The sequence below is a fragment of the Mobula birostris genome, chromosome 9 (genome assembly GCF_030028105.1).
Source record: "Mobula birostris isolate sMobBir1 chromosome 9, sMobBir1.hap1, whole genome shotgun sequence".
In the NCBI taxonomy this organism is placed as follows: domain Eukaryota; kingdom Metazoa; phylum Chordata; class Chondrichthyes; order Myliobatiformes; family Myliobatidae; genus Mobula; species Mobula birostris.
Window position 1 is genome coordinate 26,836,725 of NC_092378.1, and position 25,685 is coordinate 26,862,409.

Below are 25,685 nucleotides of genomic sequence, written 5' to 3' on the forward strand. Positions count from 1 at the left end.
CCATGCAGGAGCAGCAATACTGAAGAGAGATTAGAACCAGTAGTGGGAAAGTTACAATGAAGAGCACAGTGGGTCATCGGTCCCTTTACCCGACACCCTCCATTCCTGAAACTGACACCAGAATGGACAAAAATAAGGTGGACAAACACATCAGAGAGAGATGCTCCAGTAAGCTGCAATGCAGCAAAGGGCTGAGGGGGTCTGGTCCACGGGCTTGCTGGAGGGAAGGCACCCATAGCCACAGTGGACTGTTGAGGGTCACCATTTCCTAATGGAGCCAATGCGGATGCTGTTGTGCATGCTTGGCTAACAGCAAGTACATGAGGATAATTGGGGACATCTAGGCCTGCATAGGAGGCTGTGTGGAGTCAGGATACCATGACCACCTCCTTAGGACATTGAGAACTCTTTTTTTTTTTAAATAAGGCTTTGGCATTAGTCTCCTCACATAGATCTCTCTTGAAAGGCTGAAACTTCTATACAACGTATTTCTGCCTCTTTTGCAGTGTCAACCTGATCTGGTTGACATGTGATGATTCATCTCTGTTAAATAGCTGTAGCTTCAAGCTATAAGGGACATTGGACCAGGAATCTGCTTGATGTTCTTGCTGAGCGGAGGTCGCGGTACAAGCATGTTACTCATCAGCAGCTCATTCTCAAAGGACAACAGGATGCTGTGGGTGATGTGGTGGTGAAGACATCTGCTGGCCTACTAACTAGCCTTTATACATCAAAGGCGTTGAGGATAGAAGTTGGGAGGTAAAGCTGTACTTGGAGTGTTATGTTCAGTTTAGAATAGATGAAGGATGTTCCGGACTTGTGGGACTGAGTTATAGGAGAGAGTGGATAAGCTAGGACTTTATTCCTTATAGTGTAGGAGACTAGGATGTGATCTTGTAGAGCTGCATGAAGTAATGAGGGGCCTAGATAGGGTGAATGCAATCAGTTGCTTTTTCCCCAGCATTGGGGAATCAGACTAGAGGACATGTGTTTTAAGATGAGGAGAAAGTTTTAATAGGAACTTGAGGAACAACTTTTTTCATATACAGTGTCTATGTGGAATAAGCTGCCAGAGCAAGTGGTTGAGGTTTAATGACTTCTAAAATACAGATGGATTGAAAAGGATTAGAAGGTTATGGGCCAAATGTTAGTCAATGAGACTAGCTTGATGGGGCACCGTGCTCAGCATGGACCAGTTGGGCCGAAGGGCCCACTTCCGTGTTTTATAACTGACTATCAACGAGGAAACAACTAATCATCCAGGAAGTCTGAATATAACCAAACATGGTCAAGCATGATTTTATAAAAGGTAAATCGTGTTTGAAAAATTTGCTCAAATTCTTCATGGACATGACAAGGAGATGGAGTAAAACCTGTAGATGTCAGACTGTTTAGATTTCCAGAAGATGAGAGTAAAGGACAGTACCTGGGAATGGCAATAGATATTTTCCATTTTACATATTTGAATTACAGAAAATTATTGATTGATTATATAACATTGCCTTTGTCAAAATATTTCTCAATTAAACTTCCAATGGAGTTGATCAAATTGAAAATGTTACAGTGCTTATGTGGGGATATGGATCCTATACAAAGTTAGGTCTAGCACACAGCGTTTGCGATCCAAAATATTTACAGAAGCATAGATATCCTTAATTGTTTATGGTTTTGCTTAATTCAGAAACATATATAGCTTTGCTGTCTTTGACAGCCAGCAAAGCTGGCAGTGGAGTTCTTGAATGTGTCATTAGAGACCACCACTCTGACTTTGCTGATTCAGGATACTTCAGGCAGGCAAGGTAAATCCTCTGCACCTGGATTAGGTCATTTTGGGCCCGAGGTGACCATAGGTGACTGTTGTGTGTAAAATCTCGCCTGATATCAGCTAATGTGATGATCAGGAAGGAGAGTTCAATGATTTAGAGATGACTGGATAAAGGGAGCAGTGCAATGGTTTTGTTGAAAGGCTGAGAACCTGGTGAAGTGAAAAGAGAGAAAAAGGGAAATGAGAACTTCTGATTAGAGAGAAGTTATTGAAATTTGGCCCACTGGGTAAGGAAGGGCACAGTTGATTAGAAGCTCTCAGTTCTAGTGAAAGGAAGTCCATGATCAGTTTGAACTTTAATAAAATGCTTGCATTGACTGAAAACCTTGCATGATCTCAGAACAACACAAAAAGTCCTGTGTTCACGTGGAACATTTTGAATATGTGGTTCAACAGTTCTGCTTTCAGCAAAGTGACTTTTAAGTTATTTCCATTTGGTTGTTTTGTGAATTTTTTGCCAAAAAAAAACTTTCATTGTTGGTAGATACCATTGTTGTCAGCAGATTGTTTTGTATCAGTTTCAATTCTGTACCTTACAGCTATATGTTCTGTTAAGTAAATTGCACTGGAAGTAATAAAGGTGTTAAGCATAATATACATAAGCAAGCAGAAAGCCACCAGTGACTAATAATTGAAATTATCCATTTTCATTTTGCACCTGAATTATATTTAGCTCCTAGTAATTGGTCAAAATTCAACATGGGGCATAATGTAGACTTGATTTTTTTTAAAAAAATTCTCTCTTCTGATGATTATACAGTCTACATAGAAATCAGATATCCAAAAGGTTATTCTTCCCTCTAAGATGAAACAACAAATGCAATGGGATTTTCAAACTGATGAGATCATACCATATGAAACTGCGTAAGTTCTGAGTTAATAGCTACACATACACATGCCCAGCAGAAGATCCCTAAGAATACAAAAATAATCTGACTGATTTACAAATTTTTCTTTAACTAAAGTTGTAATGAGCTTTGTCCTATTAATTGGAATACAGATTTGATTTTTGATATTTCAAGCCTAGAGGAAACATTGAAGAAATGTACTAAGTTCCTTACTAGATTTCATTTTATCCAATATAGTGTTGTAGGTAATATTCTTTCCTTGTTTAATGATGCATAGAATTACAGTCCCTAGAACTTTAATGTCCATCTGTGCTAAAAGAATGTACGCTATACAACATATGGATTTGATTATGAGTGAGCAGGAACTTAAAAAACACAAAAATGCTGAATCTTTAAAATTTTACAAAAGGAATCATTATTTCTCACCTGCATAAAAATATTGATGATTGAAGGAATTACTTAATATTTATTAATCATGTATTCCCACTGCCATTACAGATCGAGTTTGATGCCAAACAAGAGGTGATAGTATATGACCAATGCACACAGGATGTCAGTCGGCTGTCTTCCGACTGCTTTCTTTCTGTTCTTCTGAGCAAACTGGAGAAGAAGTTTAACAATGTGTCCCTCCTGACAGGTATGATTCACTATTTTCTGAAATGTTCTATATAAAATCTCAGAGCTATTAGTGAATAGGAGGAGGCCAGGTGGGTTTTTAGGTCCATGGTAAGTGGATTTCAGCTTGACCCTTCTCTTCAATTTAAAACAACTTGGAGAACATGTTTCATAGTGTTGCTCACAATAAGTTGAATGATGCATTTTATAAAGTTATTTAATGTAGAAATATTAAACTATGTAACAACAAGATTGCTCAGCTTTGCTTCTGTATGAACGAGTCTAATCCAGACCTCATTACAGCTGGACAAAAGCTGAATTCCAGAATTGAGTTGAGAGTATTTGCCCTTCATTGTTAAACCAACATCTGACAGGGTGAGGTGGAAGATTTGACATCAAAGGGAAGAATCTCTCCTGCCTGGAAACATACCAAGCATGAGCTGAGTTAGTTGAGGCTGTGGCTGTTGAAGTTCAGTCACCTGCCCTAAGACATTGTCTCCTAATTCCTTTCATCTTCAGCGACTTCATCAATGACATTACTTCTAACATAAGGATATAAGTAGAGATGGTTGTTGCTTGTAGATTATTCAATTCCATCCTCAAATAAGGAAGCACCAGAAAGCAGTGAAAACCTGGACAACAACCATCTCCAGTAAGAGAAGGTATAATCATGTTCCCATGATATTCATTGGCATTATCAAAATCAAGTCCCATGCCATTGTTGTGACCAACTAAACTGAGCCACATGGAAGCTGTAACAGAGAAATATAAAAGTCTTTATTCACACAGCAGATCTTCTGGGAAGAGAGAAAGAATCTCACTCTCTTGACGTAATGTTTTATACCTTATATACACAAAGATAAACATAAACAATTAACTACAGTTTCAGTAGTTATAACCACCTTAATTTCAACATTTTTAAGGCAGTTACATACTTGCAGTGGTAGTACATCCCAACCAGAACTCATAAGATGTAGGAGTAGAATTAGGCCATTTGGCCCATCGAGTCTGCTCTACCATTTCATTATGATCCATTTCCCTCTTAGCCCAATCTTCTGCCTTCACTCTGTATCCTTTTATGCCCTATTAATGAAGAGTCTATCAACCTCTGCTTTATATATAGTCATAGTCATACTTTATTGATCCCAGGGGAAATTGTTTTTTGTTACAGTTGCACCTTAAATAATTAAATAGTAATATGTAAATTATGTCAGATGAAAATAAGTCCAGGACCAGCCTATTGGCTCAGGGTGTCTGACCCTCCAAGGGAGGAGTTGTAAAGTTTGATGGCCACAGGCAGGAATGACTTCCTATGACGCTCTGTGTTGCATCTCGGTGGAATGAGTCTCTGGCTGAATGTACTTCTGTGCCCAACCAGTACATTATGGAGCGGATGGGAGACATTGTCCAAGATGGCGTGCAACTTGGACAGCATCCTCTTTTCAGACACCACCGTCAGAGAGTCCAGTTCCATCCCCACAATATCACTGGCCTTACGAATGAGTTTGTTGATTCTCTTGGTGTCTGCTACCCTCAGCCTGCTGCCCCAGCACATAACAGCAAACATGATCGTACTGGCCACCACAGACTCGTAGAACATCCTCAGCATCGTCTGGCAGATGTTAAAGGACCTCAGTCTCCTCAGGAAATAGAGACGGCTCTGACCCTTCTTGTAGACAACCTCAGTGTTCTTCGACCAGTCCAGTTTATTGTCAATAACTCGGCCAATATACCCAATAACTTGGCCTCCACAGCTGCCAATGGCAACAAATTCCACAGATTCATCACTCTCTGGTTAGAGATTCCTCCTCATCTCCATTCTAAATGGACCTCTCTCTATTCTGAGGCTGTGTTCTCTGTTTTAGATTCCCCCACTATAGGAAGCATCCTCTCCACATTCACTCTGTCAAGGCCTTTCAACATTCGATAGGTTTAAATTCTCCTAATCCATCTTAAGTCATTCTGTGGTATCTCTCCTTTCTCAACACTACTTGTCCCTCCACTTATCTTTGTATCACTTGCAAACTTGGCCACAAAGCCATCAATTCCATCATCCAAAATCATTGACATGTAATATAAAAAGAAGTGGTCCCAACACAGAACCCTGTGGAACACCACTAGTCACGAGCAGCTAACCAGAAAAGTCTGATTTTATGCCCACTCTTCGTCTCCTGCCAATCAGCCAATGCTCTATCCATACTAGTATCTTTCCTGTAATACCATGGGCTCTTAACTTGTTAAGTAACCTCATGTGTGACACCCTGTCAAAGGCCTTCTGAATATCTAAGTACACAACATCCACCAATTCTCCTTTGTCTATCCTGTTTGTTATTTCTCGAAAGAATTCCAACAGATTTGTCAGGCAAGATTTTCCCTTGAGGAAATTATGCTGACTTTGGCCTATTTTATCATGTGCCTCCAAGTACTCCTGAACCACATCCTTAACAATCAACTCAAATATTTTCCCAACCACTGAGGTCAGACTAACTGGCCTATAATAAACCTTGAATACTCAAAACTGATGTTCTGTCCAAATGCTTTGACCACAAACTCAAGTCACCCAAAATATAGCCCGTCCGTTAACTGGTGAGGGATGTCTCACTGAATATAAACTAGCCAGAATATTAAGTGATAAAACCAACCTGTCCTGAACTGTGTATTAAATGTTGGGAGTACGCATTTAACAATTTATTAATGAAGAAGATAGCCACTTAATATCTTCCCTGATCTTGTCCTTAACTTTTCAATGAACACCATTTAACATGAGCATTTGTCTATTGTCTTTGCCTGCATAGTTTCGATGAGACTGAATCAGAATGGAGCCACTGAACATACCAGTTGAAGTTAAATTGTGAACAGGTTTTATTTCCTGAAGGACACGTCTGTCCTCATTTTAATGAATATCTGCTATCCATAATTTAATAACTCTAGAATAATCCCTAACAGCCATCAGTATTTTGGGAGTCTCCATTGTGATGGAATACTTTGTACAGATTAAATGTTAAAGTTTGTTGACCATGGCAAAGCAGCTTTCTTGATTCAGTCTCCAGCATTAGTGCAGCGTGGCTGTTGTGTCTTATCTACAAGTGAGATGAAGCAATCCAAAATGGCTTCTTTAATAGCAGCTTAAAAGCTGGGGTTCTCTACGAGCTGGGTAAATAAATACAAGCGCCACCTGTAAATTCTGCTCAAAATCACACATCTTGATGTTGAAATATTTTGCCTTTCTTTCAACACTGGTCTAAATACTAAAATTCTGCAAACAATGGCACAATGGAAGTATTTCTCCACAAGGACTCATTGTATCAACTTCTTTCACCACTGCCTTCAAGAGGGCAATTAGTGAAGAGAAAATGTCTACATTCCCTTATGAATATTATAGTCTAAACATTTTATAAGTTGGAAATTGACAGAACAGTTAATGGCATGGAAATTCACATTAATCTATGTGGTTCCTGTAGCATGATGGACAGAAATGTACTCTAGGTGGTGAATTTTGTCAGAGGAGAATTTGCTACTATGTCTTGTAACCCATTACATATAATCAAAGCCATTAATTTGTAATTGTAGCCAGTTTCTTGTAATTGTAACCTCCAAAAAAAAAAAATGGAAATGAGGAGATGGGTTAGATATTGGTCAATTGAGTGGATAATGAGCAAAGACTGGGAAAGTAACATGCAGGGATAAGTGTGATGCTACAGGAGGATGGTACAAGGGTTAGGAATGTAAGTAATGGAAAAATAATACTTAAAACAATTTAAATCTCATTTCAGAAAAATGGGTTGTTAATTTATTCAGGAGCTTAAAATTAATATGTAATAATTCTCAATTTATAAGAAAACTCATTTCTTGATTAGGATGCGAGGTATCAAATTACTTGACCATTTAAGATCTCAATTTTTGTCACATTTCAGAAACCTGGAGTACTTTAGTAAAGAACTATAGAAAACATTTGGGGAAAAATGTTTCATCACAACATAATTAAAGATATTGATGTATTGGCTTCAACTCTCCTAAAGGCAAGGTGCTGAATGAGTTATGGTAATCTGCTTTCTCTAACACAGAACTCAGTTCATCTCGTGCAAAGTGAAAGTAATTAACAAAAGATTTTATTTTTATAATGAAAATAAAATATGCTTTTGAATGCACTGTTGATTGAACAGTATCTTCAGTCAAATTTTCCTGCCCTGTGTTTAAACTTGTGGCAATGGCTGCATTTGGTAAGAAACAAGGGGATCAATTAAGTCAGCAAAATTGTCAGTTTCTTAGTTTGAAACATCCCATCCAGATTCAAAAGTTCAAAGTATATTTATTATCAAATGCGTGTGTGTGTTTTTATAGAAAACCTACAGCACAATACGGGCCCTTCGGCCCACAAAGCTGTACGGAACATGTCCTTACCTGAGAAATTACCTAGGGTTACCCATAGCTCGCTACTTTTCTGAGCTCCATGTACCTATCCAGGAGTCTTTTAAAAGACCCTATCGTATCTGCCTCCACCTCTGTCGATGGCAGCCCATTCCATATACTCACCACTCTCTGCATAATTAAAAAAAAACTTACCCCAACATCTCCTCTTCCAAGCACCTTAAAACTGTGCCCTCTTGTACTGGTCATTTCAGCCCTGGGAAAAAGCCTCTGACTATTCACATGATCAATGCCTCTCATCATCATATACACCTCTATCAGGTCACCTCTCATCCTCTGTTGCTCCAAGGGAAAAAGGCTGAGTTCACTCAAACTATTCTCATAAGACATGCTCCTCAATCCAGGCAACATCCTTGTAAGTCTTCTCTGCACCCTTTCTATGGTTTCCATATCCTTCCTATAGTGAGGCGACCAGAACTGAGCACAGTGCTCCCAGTGGGGTCTGACCAGGGTCCTATATAGCTGCAACATTACCTCTTGGCTCCTAACTCAAGCCCATGATTGATGAAGGCCAATGCACTGTATGTTTTCTTAACTACAGAGTCAACCTGCGCAGCAGCCTTGAGTGTCCTATGGACTCAGACCCCAAGATCCCTCTGATCCTCCACACTGCCAAGAGTCTTACCATTAATGCAATATCCTGTCATCATATTTGACCTACCAAAATGAACCACCTCACACTTATCTGGGTTGAACTCCATCTGCCACTTCTCAGTCCAGTTTTGCATCCTATCAATGTCCTGCTGTAACCTGTGACAGCCCTCCACACTATCCATAACACTTCCAACCTTTGTGTCATCAGCAAATTTACTAACCTATCTCTCCACCTCTTCATCCAGGCCATTTATAAAAATCACGAAGAGTAGGGGTCCCAGAACAGATCCCTGAAGCACACCACTGGTGACCGACCTCCATGCAGAATATGACCCGTCTACAACCATTCATTGCCTTCTATGGGCAAGCCAGTTCTGGATCCACAAAGCAATTTCCCCTTGGATCCCATGCCCCCTTACTTTCTCAATAAGCCTTGCATGGGGTACCTTGTCAAATGCCTTGCTGAAATCCATATACACTACATCTACTGCTCTACCATCATCAATGTGTTTAGTCACATTCTCAAAAAATTTAATCAGACTCATAAGGCATGACCTTCCTTTGACAAAGCCATGCTGACTATTCCTAATCATATTATACCTCTCCAAATGTTCATAAATCTTGACTCTCAGGATCTTCTCCATCAACTTACAAACAACTGAAGTAAGACTCACTGGTCTATAATTTCCTAGGCTACTTCTACTCTCTTTCTTGGATAATGGAACAACATCTGCAACCCTCCAATCCTCCGGAACCTTGCTGTCCCCATTGATGATGCAAAGATCATTGCCAGAGGCTCAACAATCTCTTCCCTCACCTCCCACAGTAGCCTGGGGTACATCTCTTCCAGTCTCGGTGACTTATCCAACTTGATGCTTTCCAAAAGCTCCAGCACATCTACATGCTCAAGCTTTTCAGTCCGCTGTAGATCATCCCTACAATCATCAAGATCCTTTTCCGTAGTGAATACTGAAGCAAAGTACTGATTAAGTACTTCCTTCATTTAGTCCTGACGAAGGGTCTCGGCCTGAAACGTCGACTGCACCTCTTCCTACAGATGCTGCCTGGCCTGCTGCGTTCACCAGCAACTTTGATGTGTGTTACTGATTAAGTACCTCTGCTATCTCCGACAGTTCCATACAGTTTTCCACTGTCACACTTGATTGGTCCTATTCTCTCACATCTTATCCTCTTCCCTTCACATACTTATAGAATGCCTTGGGGTTTTCCTTAATCCTGTCCGCCGAGGCCTTCTCATGGCTCCTTCTGGCTCTCCTAATTTCTTTCTTGAGCTCCTTCCTGCCAGCTTTATAATCTTCCAGCTCTCTATCATTACCTAGCTTTTTGAACCTTTTGTAAACTCTTCTTTTTCTTCTTAACGAGATTTACAACAGCCTTTGTACACCACGGTTCCTGTACCCTACCATCCTTTCCATCTCATTGGAACGTACCTATACAAATATCCCCTGAACGTTTGCCACATTTCTTCCATACATTTCCCTGAGAACATCTGTTCCCAATTTATGCTTCCAAGTTCCTGCCTGAAAGCCTCATATTTCCTCTTACTCCAGTTAAACGCTTTCTTAACTTGTCTGTTCCTATCCCTCTCCAATGCTGTGGTAAGGGAGATCGAATTGTGATCACTATCTCCAAAATGCTGTCCTACTGAGAGATCTGACACCTGACCGGGTTCATTTCCCAATACCAGATCAAGTACAGCCTCTCCTCTTGTAGGCATATCTACATATTGTGTCAAGAAACCTTCTTGAACACACCTAACAACCTCCACCCCATCTAAATCCATGGCTGTAGGGCCATGCCAATCAATATTTGGGAAATTAAAATCTCCCACCATGGCAACCCTGTTATTATTACACCTTTCCAGAATCTGTCTCCCTATCTGCTCCTTGATGTTCCTGTTACTATTGGGTGGCCTATATATTTAAAAAAAAAACACTCAGTAGAGTTATTTACCCCTTACTGTTCCTAACTTCCACCCACTGAGACTTCGTAGACAATCCCTCCATGTCTTCCTCTTCTTCTACGGCCGTGACTCTATCTCTGATCAACAGTGCCACGTCCTCACCTCTTTTCCCTCCCTCCCTGTCCTTTCTGAAACATCTAAAGCCTGACACTCAAAGTAACCATTCCTGCCCCTGAGCCATCCAAGTCTCTGTAATGGCCACAACATCATAGCTGCAAGTACTGATCCACACTCTAAACTCATCCGCTTTGTTCATAATACTTCTTGCATTAAAATAGACACATCTCAAACCATCAGTCTGAGTACGTCCCTTCTCTATCACCTGCCTATCCTCCCTCTTGCACTGTCTCCAAGATCTCACCGCCTCTTCAGTTTGGTTCCCAGCCCCAGCAATCCTAGTTTAAACTCTCCCCAGTAGCCTTCGCAAACTTCCCTGTCTGGATATTGGTCCCCCTGGGATTCAAGTGCAACCTGTCCATTTTGTACAGGTCACCCCTGCTTCAAGAGGTCCCAATGATCCAGAAATCTGAATCCCTGCTCCCTGCTCCAATCCCTCAGCCACGCATTTATCCTCAACCTCACTCTATTCTTATACTCACTGTCACATGGCACAGGCAGTGATCCCAAGATGACTACCTTTGTGGTCCTGCTTTTCAGCTTCCTTCCTAACTCCCTGTAGTCTGCTTTCAGGACCTCCTTCCTTTTCCTGCGTATGCCATGACCTCTGGCTGTTCTTCCCACTTCAGGATATCCTGGACACGATCAGAAACATCCCGGACCCTGGCACCTGTTTCTTTCCTGCATCCACAGAGTCACTTGTCTGACCTCCTAACCAATAGACTCCCTTATCACTGCTGCCATCCTCTTCCTTTCTCTACCCTTCTAAGCCACAGGGCCAGACTCCGGGCCAGAGGCGCAGCCACTGTTGCTGCCCCCAGGTAGGCCATTCCCCCCCCCCCCCAACAGTACTCAAGCAGGAGTACTTATTGTCAAGGAGTACAGCCACAGGGGTGCTCTTTAGCCTCTGACTCCTGCCCTTCTCTCTCCTGACTGTAACCCACTTATGTCTCCCGAGGCCCCGGTGTGACTACCTGCCTATAGCTCCTCTCTATCACCTCCTCACTTTCCGTGACCAAACGAAGGTCATCGAGCTGCATCTCCAGTTCCCTAACCAGGTCCCTAAGGACCTGCAGCTCGACACACCTGGCACAGACGTGGCCGTGCGGGAGGCTGGGAGTCTACCGGACCTCCCACATCTGACACCGAGCACAGAAAACCGGCCGTGTGTGTGTGTGTGTGTGTGTGTGTGTGTGTATGTGTATATTTATTTCTAACTAGAATTTTAAATAGGTACTCTGCACTTGCAGAAACATTTTTGCTTGATTATAGAAATTTTCAAAAGAAAAAAGTTAGACCCAGAGACCCAGAATCCTATTATGGTCAATGTGTAGGAATTGTTATTTTGCTTAAGTTAACAGCATCTCCTGCCTTATGAAATGGCCAACGATGAACAATTTTATATTTGAGAAACGTGTAAAAGCTCATCTAAATAGATAAAAGGAAATAATGGGGCCTTTCTGACACAAGTAACACCTTCTGTCAAAATTAAATGGGGCACAATCTAACTCCCTTTCTTCTACCTCTTCAGCTTTTAGTTTTTCATATCAATTCTTTTGATGTCAAAATGCACCTCCTACACAATACACTGTAATTGTGCAAGAGTGAGAAGTGTGTCCTGTGGGATAACGACTCTTTACATGCAGGCAGTTCCTCTGGGTTTAGAGTAAATTATTTATCAAGCTTGGCTTTGTTTTGTATTTCTCTTTTTCCTCACATGGCAATGATTCATATTGAAGTATAGTTCCAAAGTATCTTTGAAGCATACTATCATTCTGACAAAATGAAGGCAAGTCACACATGGGTCTGAATAGTAGCAATTTAAAGGAATTTTCATCACATCAGAAATAGTGACAAATTATATGTCATGAAGCCAACGATCAATTCCCCTATTTAACATTAGTTTTCTATTTCAGATTTATTTAATTAACCAAAGTCAGTATCATTGTTGGGGCTACAATCAGTAATTGTTACCATGAAAGTTTCAGATTTCCAAATAAACCTCATTTGATTCACCAGTGCCCATAAGGGAAAGAAAATCTGCCATCCATTTGGATTTAACATAGAACACAGAACAGCAACAGTACAGAACAGAATGTTTGACCCACAATGATGTGCCGACTTTTAACCTGTTAGACCTATATGTGAATGTGGTCTAGTACGAATTTTCTAATAGAAGTCTAATCCACCGATTAACTCCACATTGGATCAATTTTAATCATCAGGTATTTGAAGAAGTCACCAGTAGCTGATCACTGATGCTTTTTTTTTGATGTACCAGGGTAATTCAGTTCCACATCGCACTACTTGAATAGACCAGATGTCTAAACAACATGCAGCATATGCCTGGATGTGTTATCAAGCATCTGAAATTGGTCAGAATTCTTACTTGGCCGCAAATCGAACAACTAGCAATGTATTAGCTGCGAAAGATTACCAGTGTCAGTGGAATGATAGGAATAGAGGGAGATCAGTAACAAAAGGGGTTTGTTAGAAACTTATTGTGGGGACTTTGTAAATTTTTTTAAAAAGCAACGGACAGACATAGATCTTGTCAGCATTTTCCACTAAAGATAAAATCTTTCAATTTTGATTTCAGCAATTTTCCTTTAGAATGGCAGGTTGAAAACATGAGCTACAACCGCTAAAAAAGACTGGACTGGAAAACAAGGATTTACAGACCAGTTATTTGTACAGGGCCTTGGTGAGACCACACCTTTAGTATGTGCAGATGTTCCCCTCTTTATTTAAGAAGGGATAATGTGGAGAGAGGTCAGTAAACATTACCCAGTCATAGTTTTGATTGAGAGAGGGTCATAAGCAAAGAATGGTAGACAGGCAGTTGCTTTCACTGTAAAAGCAGTAACTGACTAATAACAGCACCAAACTGAGTAAGTTCTAAATTTACAACTGCCATTATTATGTTTGCTGTTATTGGATGAACACTTACCACATGCACAAAGTTTCCAGCTTGGTGGATGGTGTGTCAATATAATGAGGATATGCTTGACCTCCCTGTATGTATGTTAGTTGAAATTTCAGGTTGCAGACCAGCATGTAAAAAGCTTCCCCATTAAGTGAAGCTAATCTAGAGAATCAACAGGTGGTTACGTTGCTTCCATTCTAAAGCTAAGATCATTCTAACCGCAGTCACCATGAAGTAGGATGCAGATGATACTTGCTTATTCACACATTCATAGGCCCAACTCAGGATTGACTCATTTGCTGAAGCATATAAGAGAATGAACTTTGCACTTAATGACCACAAAGGTGTTGCACAACGCCTCAATCGTCTATGCTGAGAAACGTGGACCTCTTCCATATCTTGGGAGCATGTATTGGCAAAGGAAGTCATCAGTGAGATTCATCATAACCTCAAACCCTTCACATCAATAGGCAGGATAAGTGAACCAACATGAATATTCTCTCCTAGTTTAACATTCCCAGTATCAAAGCTCTAAGTACACTTGGTCAACTTTGCATAGTTAAGGTCATTTACATGCATAACAGACTTCCAAATCAGGAACTTCAAGTTTTATCATGACAAAAGTTTATTAGGAGGATAGAGGAGATGCTTTAAGGATGTTCTGAAAGCCTCCTTAGAAAATTGCAGCTTCACTGACTTTATGTAACGAGCAGAGTTGATGGAGCAGAATGGGTAGATGATGTGTATTTGGATATCTAGAAATGTATTTGACAAGGTGTCACTTAACAGAATGGCACATAAGATAAGAGCTCGTGATAGTGGGGGAAATGTGTTAGCATGGATTGTCACACAGAAGAGCCAGAAAAAAGGGGTCTTTTTCAGGTTGGAATGGTGTATCTAGTGGAGGGTATCAGATACTTGCCCTCAACTCTTTGTAATTTACATTCATGTCCTGGAAAAGGAGGCAGAGTGTAAGGTATGAGTTTTTTTTTTAAAAAAAGGTTTTCTTTATTTGTCATGTGTACATCGAAACACAAGGTGAAACGCGTCATTTGCATCAAATCAAATCAGCGAGGATTGTGCTGGGCTGCCCACAGTGATAAATTTGTGCATGGAGTCAGGCAAGGTGGCTGAGGTACTAAGTGAGTACCTTGCATCAATATTTACTGAGGAGAATTAATTGGAGGATACTGAAAATAAAGTGGGGCATGCTAATGTGCTGGGACATTTTGAAATGGAAGAGCAGGTAGTGCTGTGTCTTCTGAAAAGCATTAAGGTGGACAAGACCCCGGGGTTGATAGTATCTGTCCCAGAATATTGAAAGAAGCAAGTGAGAAGATCGCTGGGGCTTTGACAAGGTTCATTGTGTCCTCATCAGTGACAGGTGAGGATCTGGAGGACTTGGAGAGTAGCAAATGTTGTTTCTTTGTTCAAGAAATGGGTATTATCTAGGTAATCAAAGGCCAGTGAACGTCATGTCAATGGTAAGGAATAGATTGATAGGATTTTTGTGCATTTGGAAAGGCATGGTCTTCTTGGAGGCAGTTGGCACAGACTTGTGTGGGGCAGGTCAAGTCGTACAGACTTGATTGAGTTATCTGAGGAAGTACCAGAGGATCTTGACAAGGATTAGGCAGTGAACATTGTCTACATGGACTTTAGAAGGGCATTTGATAAGGCTGCTTGTGGTAGGTTAATTCAGAACCTAAATGGTATCTGGGTGAATTTTGTTAGGATTCTGAACTGGCTTACCTGTAGAAGACAGATTAGGGTGGTAGGCTGTTATTCTGGCTGGAGGTCTGTGACGAGTGGTGTACCACGAGGATCAGTGCTGGGACCTCTTTTTTTTTGTAATGTATATCAATGATTTCTATGAAAATGTAGATGGATGGTTGACATCAGGATTGGTGGAATTGTGGATAGTGTAAAGGAATATCAAAGAATGCAGTGGGAAATAGATCTGTAACAGATATGTGCAGAGAAGTGACAGATGGAATTTAATCCTTGCAAGTATAAGATGTTGTACTTTGGAAGGTCAACTAAAAGGGGGGGAAGTAACCAGTTAATAGTATGCCTCTAATAGCATTGAAGTATAGAAGGATCTTGGGGTCAAGGTCAATAATTTACAGAAAATGGCTATATGAGTAGAGAAGGTTGTAAAGAAGGTGTGTGGAATGCTTGTCTTCATTGATTGGTAGGGGTACGGAGTATACAGGTAAAGAAGTCATACTGCAGATGTAAACCTTTAGTCAGTCAGATCTTGGACTATGGGATTAATGGATTTGTGGCTAAATTTGCCAATAATACAAAGATAGATGGAGGAGCAGGTAGCGTTGAGGAAACAGAGAACCTGCAGAGAAACTTAGTTAGTTTAGGGGAAAAGGGAAAAGAAGTGACAAATGAAATACAATGTCGGAAAGTGTATGGTCATTCACCTTGGTGGAGAAATAAATGGGCAGACTGTTATTTAGATGGGGAGAGAATTCAAAATGCACAGATGTGAAGACACTTGGGAGTCCTTGTGCAGGATACCCTAAAGGTTAACCTCCAGGTTGAGTCGGTGGTGTAGAAGGTGAATGCAATGTTGACATTCATTTCTAGAGGTGTAGAATATAAGAGCAGAGATGTGCTCTATAAGGCACTCGTGAGACCACACTTGGAGTATTGTGTGCAGTTTTGGGCTCCTTAATTTAGAAAGGATATACTGATATTGGAGAGGGTTCAGAAAAGATTCACAAGAATAAAAGGGTTACCATACGAGGAACATCTGGCAGCTCTTGGGCTGTATTCCCTGGAGTTCAGGAGTTTCAGGTGCGATCTCATTGAAACATTCCAAATGTTCAAAGGCCTGAACAGATTAGATATGGCAAAGTTATTTCCCATGGTAGGGGAGTCTAGGACAAGACGGCATGACTTCAGGATTGAAGGACATCCATTTGGAACAGAGATGTGGAGAAATACTTTAGTCAGAGGGTGGTAAATCTATCATTGGGCCAAGTCATTGGATGCATTTAAGGCAGAGATAGATAGGTTCTTGATTAGCCAAGGCATCAAAGGGTATGGGGAGAAGGCAGGGGAGTGGTGATGACTGGAAGAATTGGATCAGCCCATGATTGGATGGCCGAGCAGACTCGATGGGCTGAATGGCCTACTTCTGCTCTTATATCTTATGGCCTTATGGATCACATTTGGGGTATTGTGTATAGTTCTGGTTATTCCATTACAGGAAAAGTGTGAAGTCTTTGGAAAAGGTGCAGAAGAGTTTTACCAGGACGCTGCTTGGATTAGAGGTTATGAGTTGTAAGAAAAATTTGGACAAACTTTGTTTGTTCTCCCCAGTGTTGGAGGCTGAGGAGAGATCTTATAGAGGTTTTAAATTATGAGAGACATAGATGGGGTAGGTAGAATCTTTTCCCCAAGCAGAAATGATGAACGCCAGGGGACCAGCCTCTCGCATTACCTTTACACTCCCCCTCACAACTTTAAAAGCGACTATTTTTTGTTTGCAGGTGTAAGGTTTCTGGAATGGGTCATCAGGGTTAGTAGTAAAAGTTTGGTGGAGTTCGAGGCTTTTAGAGAAACATAAACATGGAGGGATATGGATGAAGTGCAGGAGGACATTTAGTATAATTAGGCATCAAGATTGGCACAGTATTGTAGGTTGAATGGCCTGTCCAGTACTGTACTCTCCTACATTAAATATGTCCAGATGTGCTTTGTGAGAGCTACACAGAATGAAACTGAATATATCGTGTAATACAGATATCATGGTAAACAGGAATGGAAGAGAAACTTGGTTTTGGCATGATTTTGAAAGTGACTTTTCCTTTTCACAATTGTTAACATTTTCACAATCTCTGTAATTATTTGGTAGGTGGATTTGCCACATTTTCTTCTAGCTTCTGTGGCTTGTGTGAAGGAAAATCCTCTTTGGTGCCTACAAGCATTTCCCAACCATGCCTACCAGTAACCAACACTGGTCCAACTCGAATTCTTCCTCATCTTTACCTTGGCTGCCAACGAGATGTGTTGAATAAGGTGAGAGGGAACAATCCATGGTAGTTAAAAAACATCTTTCTGCAAACGTGGCAGACATTTTCTATTTACTTTAGATAACTATCATTGCATGAATTGAAAATGTAGAAAAATTATTTCCAGAACTAGTTCTGTATATCATGATTATAATGGAAATTTGCCAAAGAAAACTAATTTAAGTGGAATTAAGAGATGTTTTAGATGAGAGGTTGTAGAGGGTCATAAACCCATCACAAAGCAGACAGTAGAGAAAGTAATTTATAAATTACCCATATGTGCAAGTGTAATCCTGCAGTCTGAAAGGATATGGATGAATGGATTGGATATGATGGCTTGAATAGCTGATTATGATTCTAAGAGTTCGCACTTCTATTTGAAGATTAAAAATCCATAGAATTTTAAAGCATTTATATTTTCCTTCAAATCTAGGAGCTAATGCAGCAGATTGATATTGGCTATGTACTCAATGCAAGTAATACATGTCCAAAACCTGACTTTATCGCAGAGAGTCATTTTCTACGAGTTCCAGTAAATGACAGCTTTTCTGAGAAGATCCTGCCTTGGCTTGACAAATCAGTTGAATTTATAGGTCAGTTGGGATTTATGTGTTGATATTTAAAATTTCTTTAAAAGCTATATTTGCTAATAGCTTTCTAATGCTTTCATTTGTGATTTTTTGAGTATAATTGTTATTCTTTGGCGTGCTACAAGAGGAGATGATGGAGGCAGTTTCAAAGCACTGAGATCAGGAACTCAGTGAAAGTAATCACATGAATAATTTGTATTTTTCTGTCAGGGTGAAATCTGCCAAACCTTCGCAGAATTAATTTGAATTTGATTTCTGAACAAATATATTTCCAGGGTAATATGCTGCTTGAAAGAGAATTGTGTATGTAACATTAGTTTGTGGTATATTTTCAGAATCACTGTAATTTGCTCTATTTAGATATTGAATTTAAATAATTCCTCAGTTTTAAGTGAAGCAAAAGTGCCTGCTTCCTGATTTTAATTGGTTTGTGAATGGCTCTTAATTTTGTAATTTTCCATTCAATACAAAAAATCCTGTTATGTACATTTTCCAAAGAATAGCAGATGTTTAACTAAATCAAATTATTTATCCAGTTGCTGCTAGGTGTGACCAGTCAGTTTGTTTACCGACTGGTAAGCTAAGTCAGCTCTCCCCAGTTACAAAATTAGCCCAACCTCCATTGTTATCAGAATGCTTCCTCCAGAATGCAAAATTTTTTTTTTTTTGTTTCCACCCCCCCCCCCCAGTTAACCCATGATACCAAATTTTCTTTCTATGACTAGAACAAGAAATTTGAACAGTTGCCTCATGGGAATACTAAATGCATTTTTCAGCTAAAGACAAGTTTGAGGCACTCAATGTGGTTATCTGGAATATCTTGCAACAAGGTAGTGGTGCGAAGAAGCTTGGGGTACAATGAATAAGATAATATAGCTAAGAATTAAGTACTGTGAATAACATTCCTCCATCAACTTTTCTTTAGAGAAAGCAAAGGCATCAAATGGCTGTGTATTGGTGCACTGTTTGGCTGGAATTTCCCGTTCTGCCACCATTGCTATTGCTTATATAATGAAGAGGATGGACATGTCACTAGATGAAGCATATAGGTAAGATGTATTATATTAGCATAAGTGATTTGTTTTTCTGCCAAGTCCTTGTTGCTGACATACTAGGTGAGTTTATAACAAATTAGAGAATGGTAGTGAAATATATATTTTAGTTAAATAGGTAGCAGACAAATCATGATTCTAATCCTTGGGGACAGTTTGGTGTGATAATATGGTTTTGAGATGTTATTTGATGATACTTTGAATCACTTTGCTAATAGTTAGGAAAGAGCTTTTAGGTAGTTTAAATATATTTTGTCTTTTGTGATAGGTCATAACCAGGTAACTTTTTCTCATTGTTAGGTATTCGTATTCTATATGCTTTGGAATAGTCTGGCTAGTTTCTGTATCTAGTTCTGGTGCACCAATATTCTGCCTTGTCTCCGAGATGATTTAACAGAAGAAGTGACTGGATTTTGGCATCATTAATGGGAGGAGTGAATGCTTTCATCAACTCATTCATTAGCTTAACCTTGAGGCTCCACCGTAGATGGGAATGCTCATGTAGTATTGAAAAGAAATATTCTGGGGTGATAAGAGAATTTTAGAATTTTGGTGGGTAACTAATACCTGGCTAATACTTTGTCCCATAAGTATCAATAAGAAATTATCATTTGTGTTTTTCAGATTTGTCAAGGAGAAGAGGCCAACCATTTCACCCAACTTTAACTTTCTTGGCCAGCTGCTGGATTTTGAGAAAAGATTGAAGACTCCATCTGGCCAAACAGGAACTATTAGCAAATTAAAACTCCTGCAGTTGGAGAGACCTGTGGAACAGAGATTGGCCCAGGACTGTGTCCCTTTTGATACAGTACTAGAGAAGCAGCCCTCCACTACCTCAGCCACTATGGATCGGAACCCAACTACACCTGCTTTACCTTTGTCTGCACTTATGGAATCCACTGTTTCCAATGTGGAAGGAGAATGTCTTTTGGCTCAAGAAATCAATGGTCTTAGCCTATCGGTAGACAGACTGGAGGACAACAACCGGCTGAAACGCTCGTTTTCGTTGGACATAAGGTCTGCATCACATCCTGTGAGCGGTGCAGGTGCAAGTTCTGTACCGACTGCTGCTTGTTCAGAGGATAGTTACAGTCCTGAGAAGGAATCAAATGCAGCTGAATCAAGCAGGTTCTGTTTCTACTCATCAGTGCAGACAGAGGTGGAGCAGCTTCCAGAACACATTAAACCCACTGTGATGGATGTAAACACAAAGCAAACACAAACCATATGGGAACAAGGAGCACCAGGAAGTACAGTTATCCCATCTGCACAAACCACAGTGCCCAGAACACTGCTGTCCCCACTACACAGAAGTGGAAGCATGGAGGATAACTACAAAACAAACTTTCTATTGGATCTTTCTGGTAGCCAACAGCATTTAGCAACTTCTGCAGCAGGAATGGGGCTGAAAGGATGGCACTCAGACATAATCTCCCCTCAAACATCGACTGCGTCATTGGCCAACACCTGGTACTTCGCAACTGAAGCACTGGCAGGTCAACCTCCTCGCTTTTTGTCAAGTTCTGCACTGTTTAGTGGTGCAACGGCTTACTCGACCTTTAGCTGTGGTCAATTACAATCAGGCTGCGACCAGTCAGCAACAGTGCGCCGGCGTGAGAAACACTGTGACCGTCGGGATTCCAGGCGCAGCTGGCATGAGGAAAGCCCATTTGAGAAACAGTACAAACGGCGCAGCTGCCAAATGGAATTTGAGGAAGGTATGAATGAAAACAGGTCCCGGGAGGACCTAAGAAAAATTGGAAGTCAATCCAGCTTCTCTGGTAGTATGGAGATCATTGAGGTTTCCTGAGGAAATGCTAAAATGAAAACTGCAATGATTCACAGGTATATAATTTCTAAAACAGAATCACAACCAGGGACTTGAAATTGTTGCTTGAATGCTTTGTTCATCACTTAATTCAACACATTTCTTACCTAATCCATGCAATGGTGCATTAATTATCAGGCTTTCCTTACACATTTGGAAAAATCCCAGTTATCATTAGATAAATGTCCAGTAATGCACTTTGCCTCTGAAGACTGAGCCAAGTTCTATGGAGATTTTTGTTTTAAATTCCAGACAAGCTGGCAGAATCTGGATTTCTGTGTGTAGTCATAGCTTTCAATGCAAATTACTTTGCATCTGTACATAAATGGTGTAGCTATCTTGATTGAATTTAAGTATAGGTAAGGTTGCCAGTGCTGCTTAGAGCAAATACCTCAAATTTAAAGCTTATACTGTAAGTAGGTATTCAGCAAATCAGATCTCAGGTCAGTCTTGATACAGGCGAGATTTACAGTTTTTGGCTAGATTTGAATTTAAACTCAATGTGGACTGCTAAATTAGCACTAAAATGTCTGTGTGTACATTTAATTTTGATCAGATAAATGAGAATAGTATCAAAATAAAGTAGAGATGTAAATGAAGCAGATGTGAATTCTATGCAGAGTGCATGAGTTGCAGATGAGGAGGATGCTGTGGGTGTCCTCTTGTGGAAAAGTGCTGGAAACTTGTTCAGGATGGTACAAAGTGTTTGTGCATGTTGGAACTATTTTGTTCAAATGTGTAATGTATGAGAGATATATGGGTAACATTGCTCAACCAGGTGAAATGTTGAGCATGTGTTGAAATAAAATCTAAGATGGTACCTGTTATATGTGTGTGATTTGCATAATATGTAGGAGGCTGCAAAGAACTTCTGTTTTCTGCTATAAACGAAAAGCAAACTAAAGAACAAAATGATAACCTGATTCACGAGAAATGAATGAAAATACTCCAAAGGTCATCAGCTGGAGAGCATCGCTGTTTCTCTGTCTGCAAGTGCAGCATGGCCTCGAGTATTTGTAACATATCCTTATCTTCACAAGATGCTTGAAAACGATAAAACTACCACAAATTTCCTCTTTTGGTAGTCAGCCTCTGCTTTACCAAAACCTTTAAAAGGACACTGCAAAATCAAAGCCGTGAGTAATTTCAAACAAAAGCTGAAAATGTTGGAAATACAATTGTGAAGAATACACACACTTTCTCTTCCTAGCTGCTCACTGTAATTTTAGCTGTCTTTATTTCAAGTTTAAATTTTTCCTTCTGTTTCACATTTTTAAAACACATAAATAACAATTACAGGATCTCAGAATATAATTTTAAAGTTCATGAAATTGCCTCTTAAATCTTGAGGTGATGCATTATATTACCAGAACTGGCAAAATAAGATTAATGGGAAAAAATTATTGTTGCAAAAATCTTCTCTCAGTGCATGACTCTGAAATGTAACTCTAGCTAAATCTCACGGATAAGAAATGGTAGAAATTAGTTCTTAAACTCTGCAGAAAACAGAGAAATAATTTCACACAACTTTGCTAATTACAGTAATAACAGCTGGATCACAAGTTCTGATTTTAAATAAGCAAAATATTTCACAGTAAGGTGAGAAAAATTGCTCAAGCTGTTTTCTTTAAATGTTTGAAAATGTACAATGCGCAAAATATACTATATAGAGTAAAATAATAAAATCCCTCTACAGCTAGAGAACATAAGAAATAAAATGCAAAGACAGTAGACATTCAACAATACAAAAAATAAGTTGTTGCAGGAAAAATTTTGCAGTTTTCTCTACAACTGGTCAAATGTTTGATACCTGAAGGTAAAAATGAAACACAGCAAGCTATCCAATTTTGTTTTAAAGTTTAAACACTGAAATGCATGGTATTCATCATTTTTACATAGCACTCTTGTCTAACATTTGATTATTTTCCCTTTCAAGTCCTAATTTTTGAGATGAGTAATTTTGTTGTAACTGATAAATGTGATCTTTATTCCAGAACTGAAGTGCACTATTGTGTAAGTGTTCTTCCTTGTCAGAGATCATAAAAATTCCCAACGTAAAAAAAACCTTAATTCTATCCTCATACAAATGGAGTATTTTACACAAAATGGAAATATTCAAATATGATATTTCTTGTTGATCATTGAACAAAGAACCAGAAATTAAAAATGTAAATGTTAAGTAGCCATATGCAATTTAAAGAAATGTTATTTACAGTTCAATGCAGTTTCATTTACCTTCAGAATTGTTATAAAACTAGGAGCTGCAATTACAATGAAGCTCAGCTATCAGTCATTACAGATGAGATTTGTCGAAGTTCCACACAAAACTGTAATATTAGCAGTATGTAGCATAAGCAATGCATTTTAATATTTGTTTAGTACTAAAATGTTTGAAATATTGAGACAGATAAAATTATTTATCTTACCTATCCTCTTGTTTCTACTAAAATTACTGCACATCTTAATTTACAATAAACTGCAAAACCTAGCATATTTGGACTCTTTTGCAAACTGGAAAATTACCTGTTAGTGCACTTTAGTTGCAAATTATTCCAAATTTTCACAAAACAAGAACCTTATGATCAAACTTGAAATAACAAAAACAATCTCTGGGAATAGCCATCACTTATTCTTTCAGATCTACATCTCAACTAATCTTCAAGTTCCTAAAGTATTCCCAGAGTAGATGAAAAAAATATTTTTTATATATATATATATATATACACACACACACACACACACCTGATACCTTTACAAAAAAAAACAATGTACACATCATATACACACGTACACAGCATATATAATCAATATCTATGTGATGAGAAACATCAGTAAACACACTTTAAATGGTGAAGCCTTGGGGAAAATTAAAGAGAATATTAATTTCAACTAATTTAATAGTGCCAACTGCAATACTAACTGTAGTGGTGAAAAAAGGATGCAAATGTTTATCCCTAGACAGCTTAAGTCTCTGAAAACCTTTCTGAATAAAGCTTGCAATAACAGATGACATTGTTCACACCAGCAACATTTAAAAGCTGGTACACTGGAATTCAAGTGTTATTTCCCCTGTGCAGACAATTCTGGGAGAAGAGTACATTACAATTAATGCTCAATATACCTGGAAATGCATGATTGTTCAGCTGATTTAATATCTAAATTGTAGGTATCTGCACAAATCCAGTGGAGTGTTCCGAGAGTGGAGTTGTAGATTTCATTGGCTACTGGTATTTTATATCTTTATCAGATCTCATGCAAAAAGGTTCAAGTCTTTCGTTCTCTGGCAATAAGCTATTAAGTTTCTCCATTAATGGGACAGTTTGATCTATGCCCATCTGTATGCGGCGCAGTATGGCTGACATCTCATTAACCTTCTGTATTTGTTCAGCATATTTAGCATACCGCTTCTGTCGCTCCTGCATAACGCTATACAAGGCTTCAACAGAGAGGTCCATCTACAATTAAACAGAAATACTGTAATTATCAAACTGAACAGTGTTTGTAGAGAGTAAAACAGTATACAATTTTATCAAGGTACATCTCATTCAGTAATAAAGTTCAAAACAATGAAATCTTCTCCTTAATGCTTTCTTTAAGAAATACTTCCCAAACACAGTAGGTAAGGTTCTTGTTCTGAACTGCTGAGTATTTCCAGCTTTTCTGTTTTTATTTCAATTAGTTTTCAACCTGAATGGCACAATCCCTTCAGAATGAAAAGGGCGAAATTGCCAGAGACTTCAGGGGGTCTGTGATCGTTGAATAAAGTATTTCAATATGAAAGTTCACCCAAAAGGTGAAACAAAATGAGAATACACTTGCCATGGTAGATAAACCAACTACAAAGATGTCAGAAGATCCCAGGGTGGCATCAGTTCCTTAAAAGCAATGGCTCTCCCGTTGGGAGTCCTAGAATTTTTCTTGCCAACACTGTACACTACCAAAAAAAAAGCATTTATCAAAAACTTGTAACCTAGAAACAATAATTAATTTTAGATATTACCAAGCAAATAAATAAATTATCCAGTGAATCCGGTAAGTTGAAAGTGACTGCAAGAACTGAGGCCCCATGGCGTGAGGAAGGGTGCAGGAACTGGGGCCTCACAGCATGAGGAGTGTGGGAACAGCACTCAGTGAGTTAGATGTTGAATCGTTGGTATGTTTAAATAGTTGGATAGCAAATTATCTGCTTTACTGTAGCTGCCGTTACCTTCCCTATGGTAGGAAATACACCTACACATGGTTCCACTCAAATACACCCTCATGGATCCCACTGATGGATTCCCTCTACCATTTTGTAACCAACAGTGAATGGCTTTTCATTATGTAGAAATCAGGTTCCTAGCAGGCTCCAATCTAATACATAACAGCAGCAGAGTTAGGCTATACGGCCCATTGAGTGCTCCACCATTTCATCATTGCTGACTTATTCTGCCTTTCAATACCATTTTCTTGTCTTCTTCCTAAATATCTCTTCCTTTCGTTACTTTTGTTTGCTAATACCTTTCTGAAATGGCAAAAGATGCTTTTCTATTAAAAGATGCTATAAAAATGCAAACTGGTTATTCCATTGACGATGCCTCAGTAAGAAAATGGGTCAGTTGGAATTGTGGCTACTACCTGGCAGTATAAATTATGACACATTGGATATGTGAAAAATGAAAATAAAAATTAAATCTGCTGGAAATAATTGGCTGGTCTGGCAGTATCTGTGGAGAGATAACTTCTCAAGTTGATTAGCTTTCATCAGAACTGGAAATAGTTAGAGGCAAAACATTTCAAGATGTGATGAAGGGGAGAGTGCTAAAAGAAAGTCCAAAGGAGTGGAAGCAAGACATAAGTCAAATAAG

The 25,685-nt window shown here is 39.3% G+C and overlaps 2 protein-coding genes across 6 annotated transcripts in view; one reads left to right on the top strand and one right to left on the bottom strand.

The window, feature by feature from the left end:
- Positions 1-22,349, top strand: part of dusp16 (dual specificity phosphatase 16) — a 72,723-nt gene extending 50,374 nt beyond the window's left edge. For all 5 annotated transcript variants that reach the window (XM_072267650.1, XM_072267648.1, XM_072267647.1 and 2 more), the window contains exons 3-7: positions 3,172-3,310; positions 17,212-17,375; positions 17,802-17,961; positions 18,884-19,007; positions 19,635-22,349. In XM_072267650.1, coding sequence (XP_072123751.1) covers positions 3,172-3,310; positions 17,212-17,375; positions 17,802-17,961; positions 18,884-19,007; positions 19,635-20,820 — 1,773 coding nt within the window. In that variant the 3' untranslated portion in view covers positions 20,821-22,349. The remainder of the gene's footprint in view (positions 1-3,171; positions 3,311-17,211; positions 17,376-17,801; positions 17,962-18,883; positions 19,008-19,634) is intronic.
- Positions 22,031-25,685, bottom strand: part of borcs5 (BLOC-1 related complex subunit 5) — a 77,632-nt gene continuing 73,977 nt past the window's right edge. Inside the window, exon 5 of the mRNA XM_072267651.1 lies at positions 22,031-24,293. Within this exon, the coding sequence (XP_072123752.1) occupies positions 24,060-24,293 (234 nt within the window). The 3' untranslated portion in view covers positions 22,031-24,059. The remainder of the gene's footprint in view (positions 24,294-25,685) is intronic.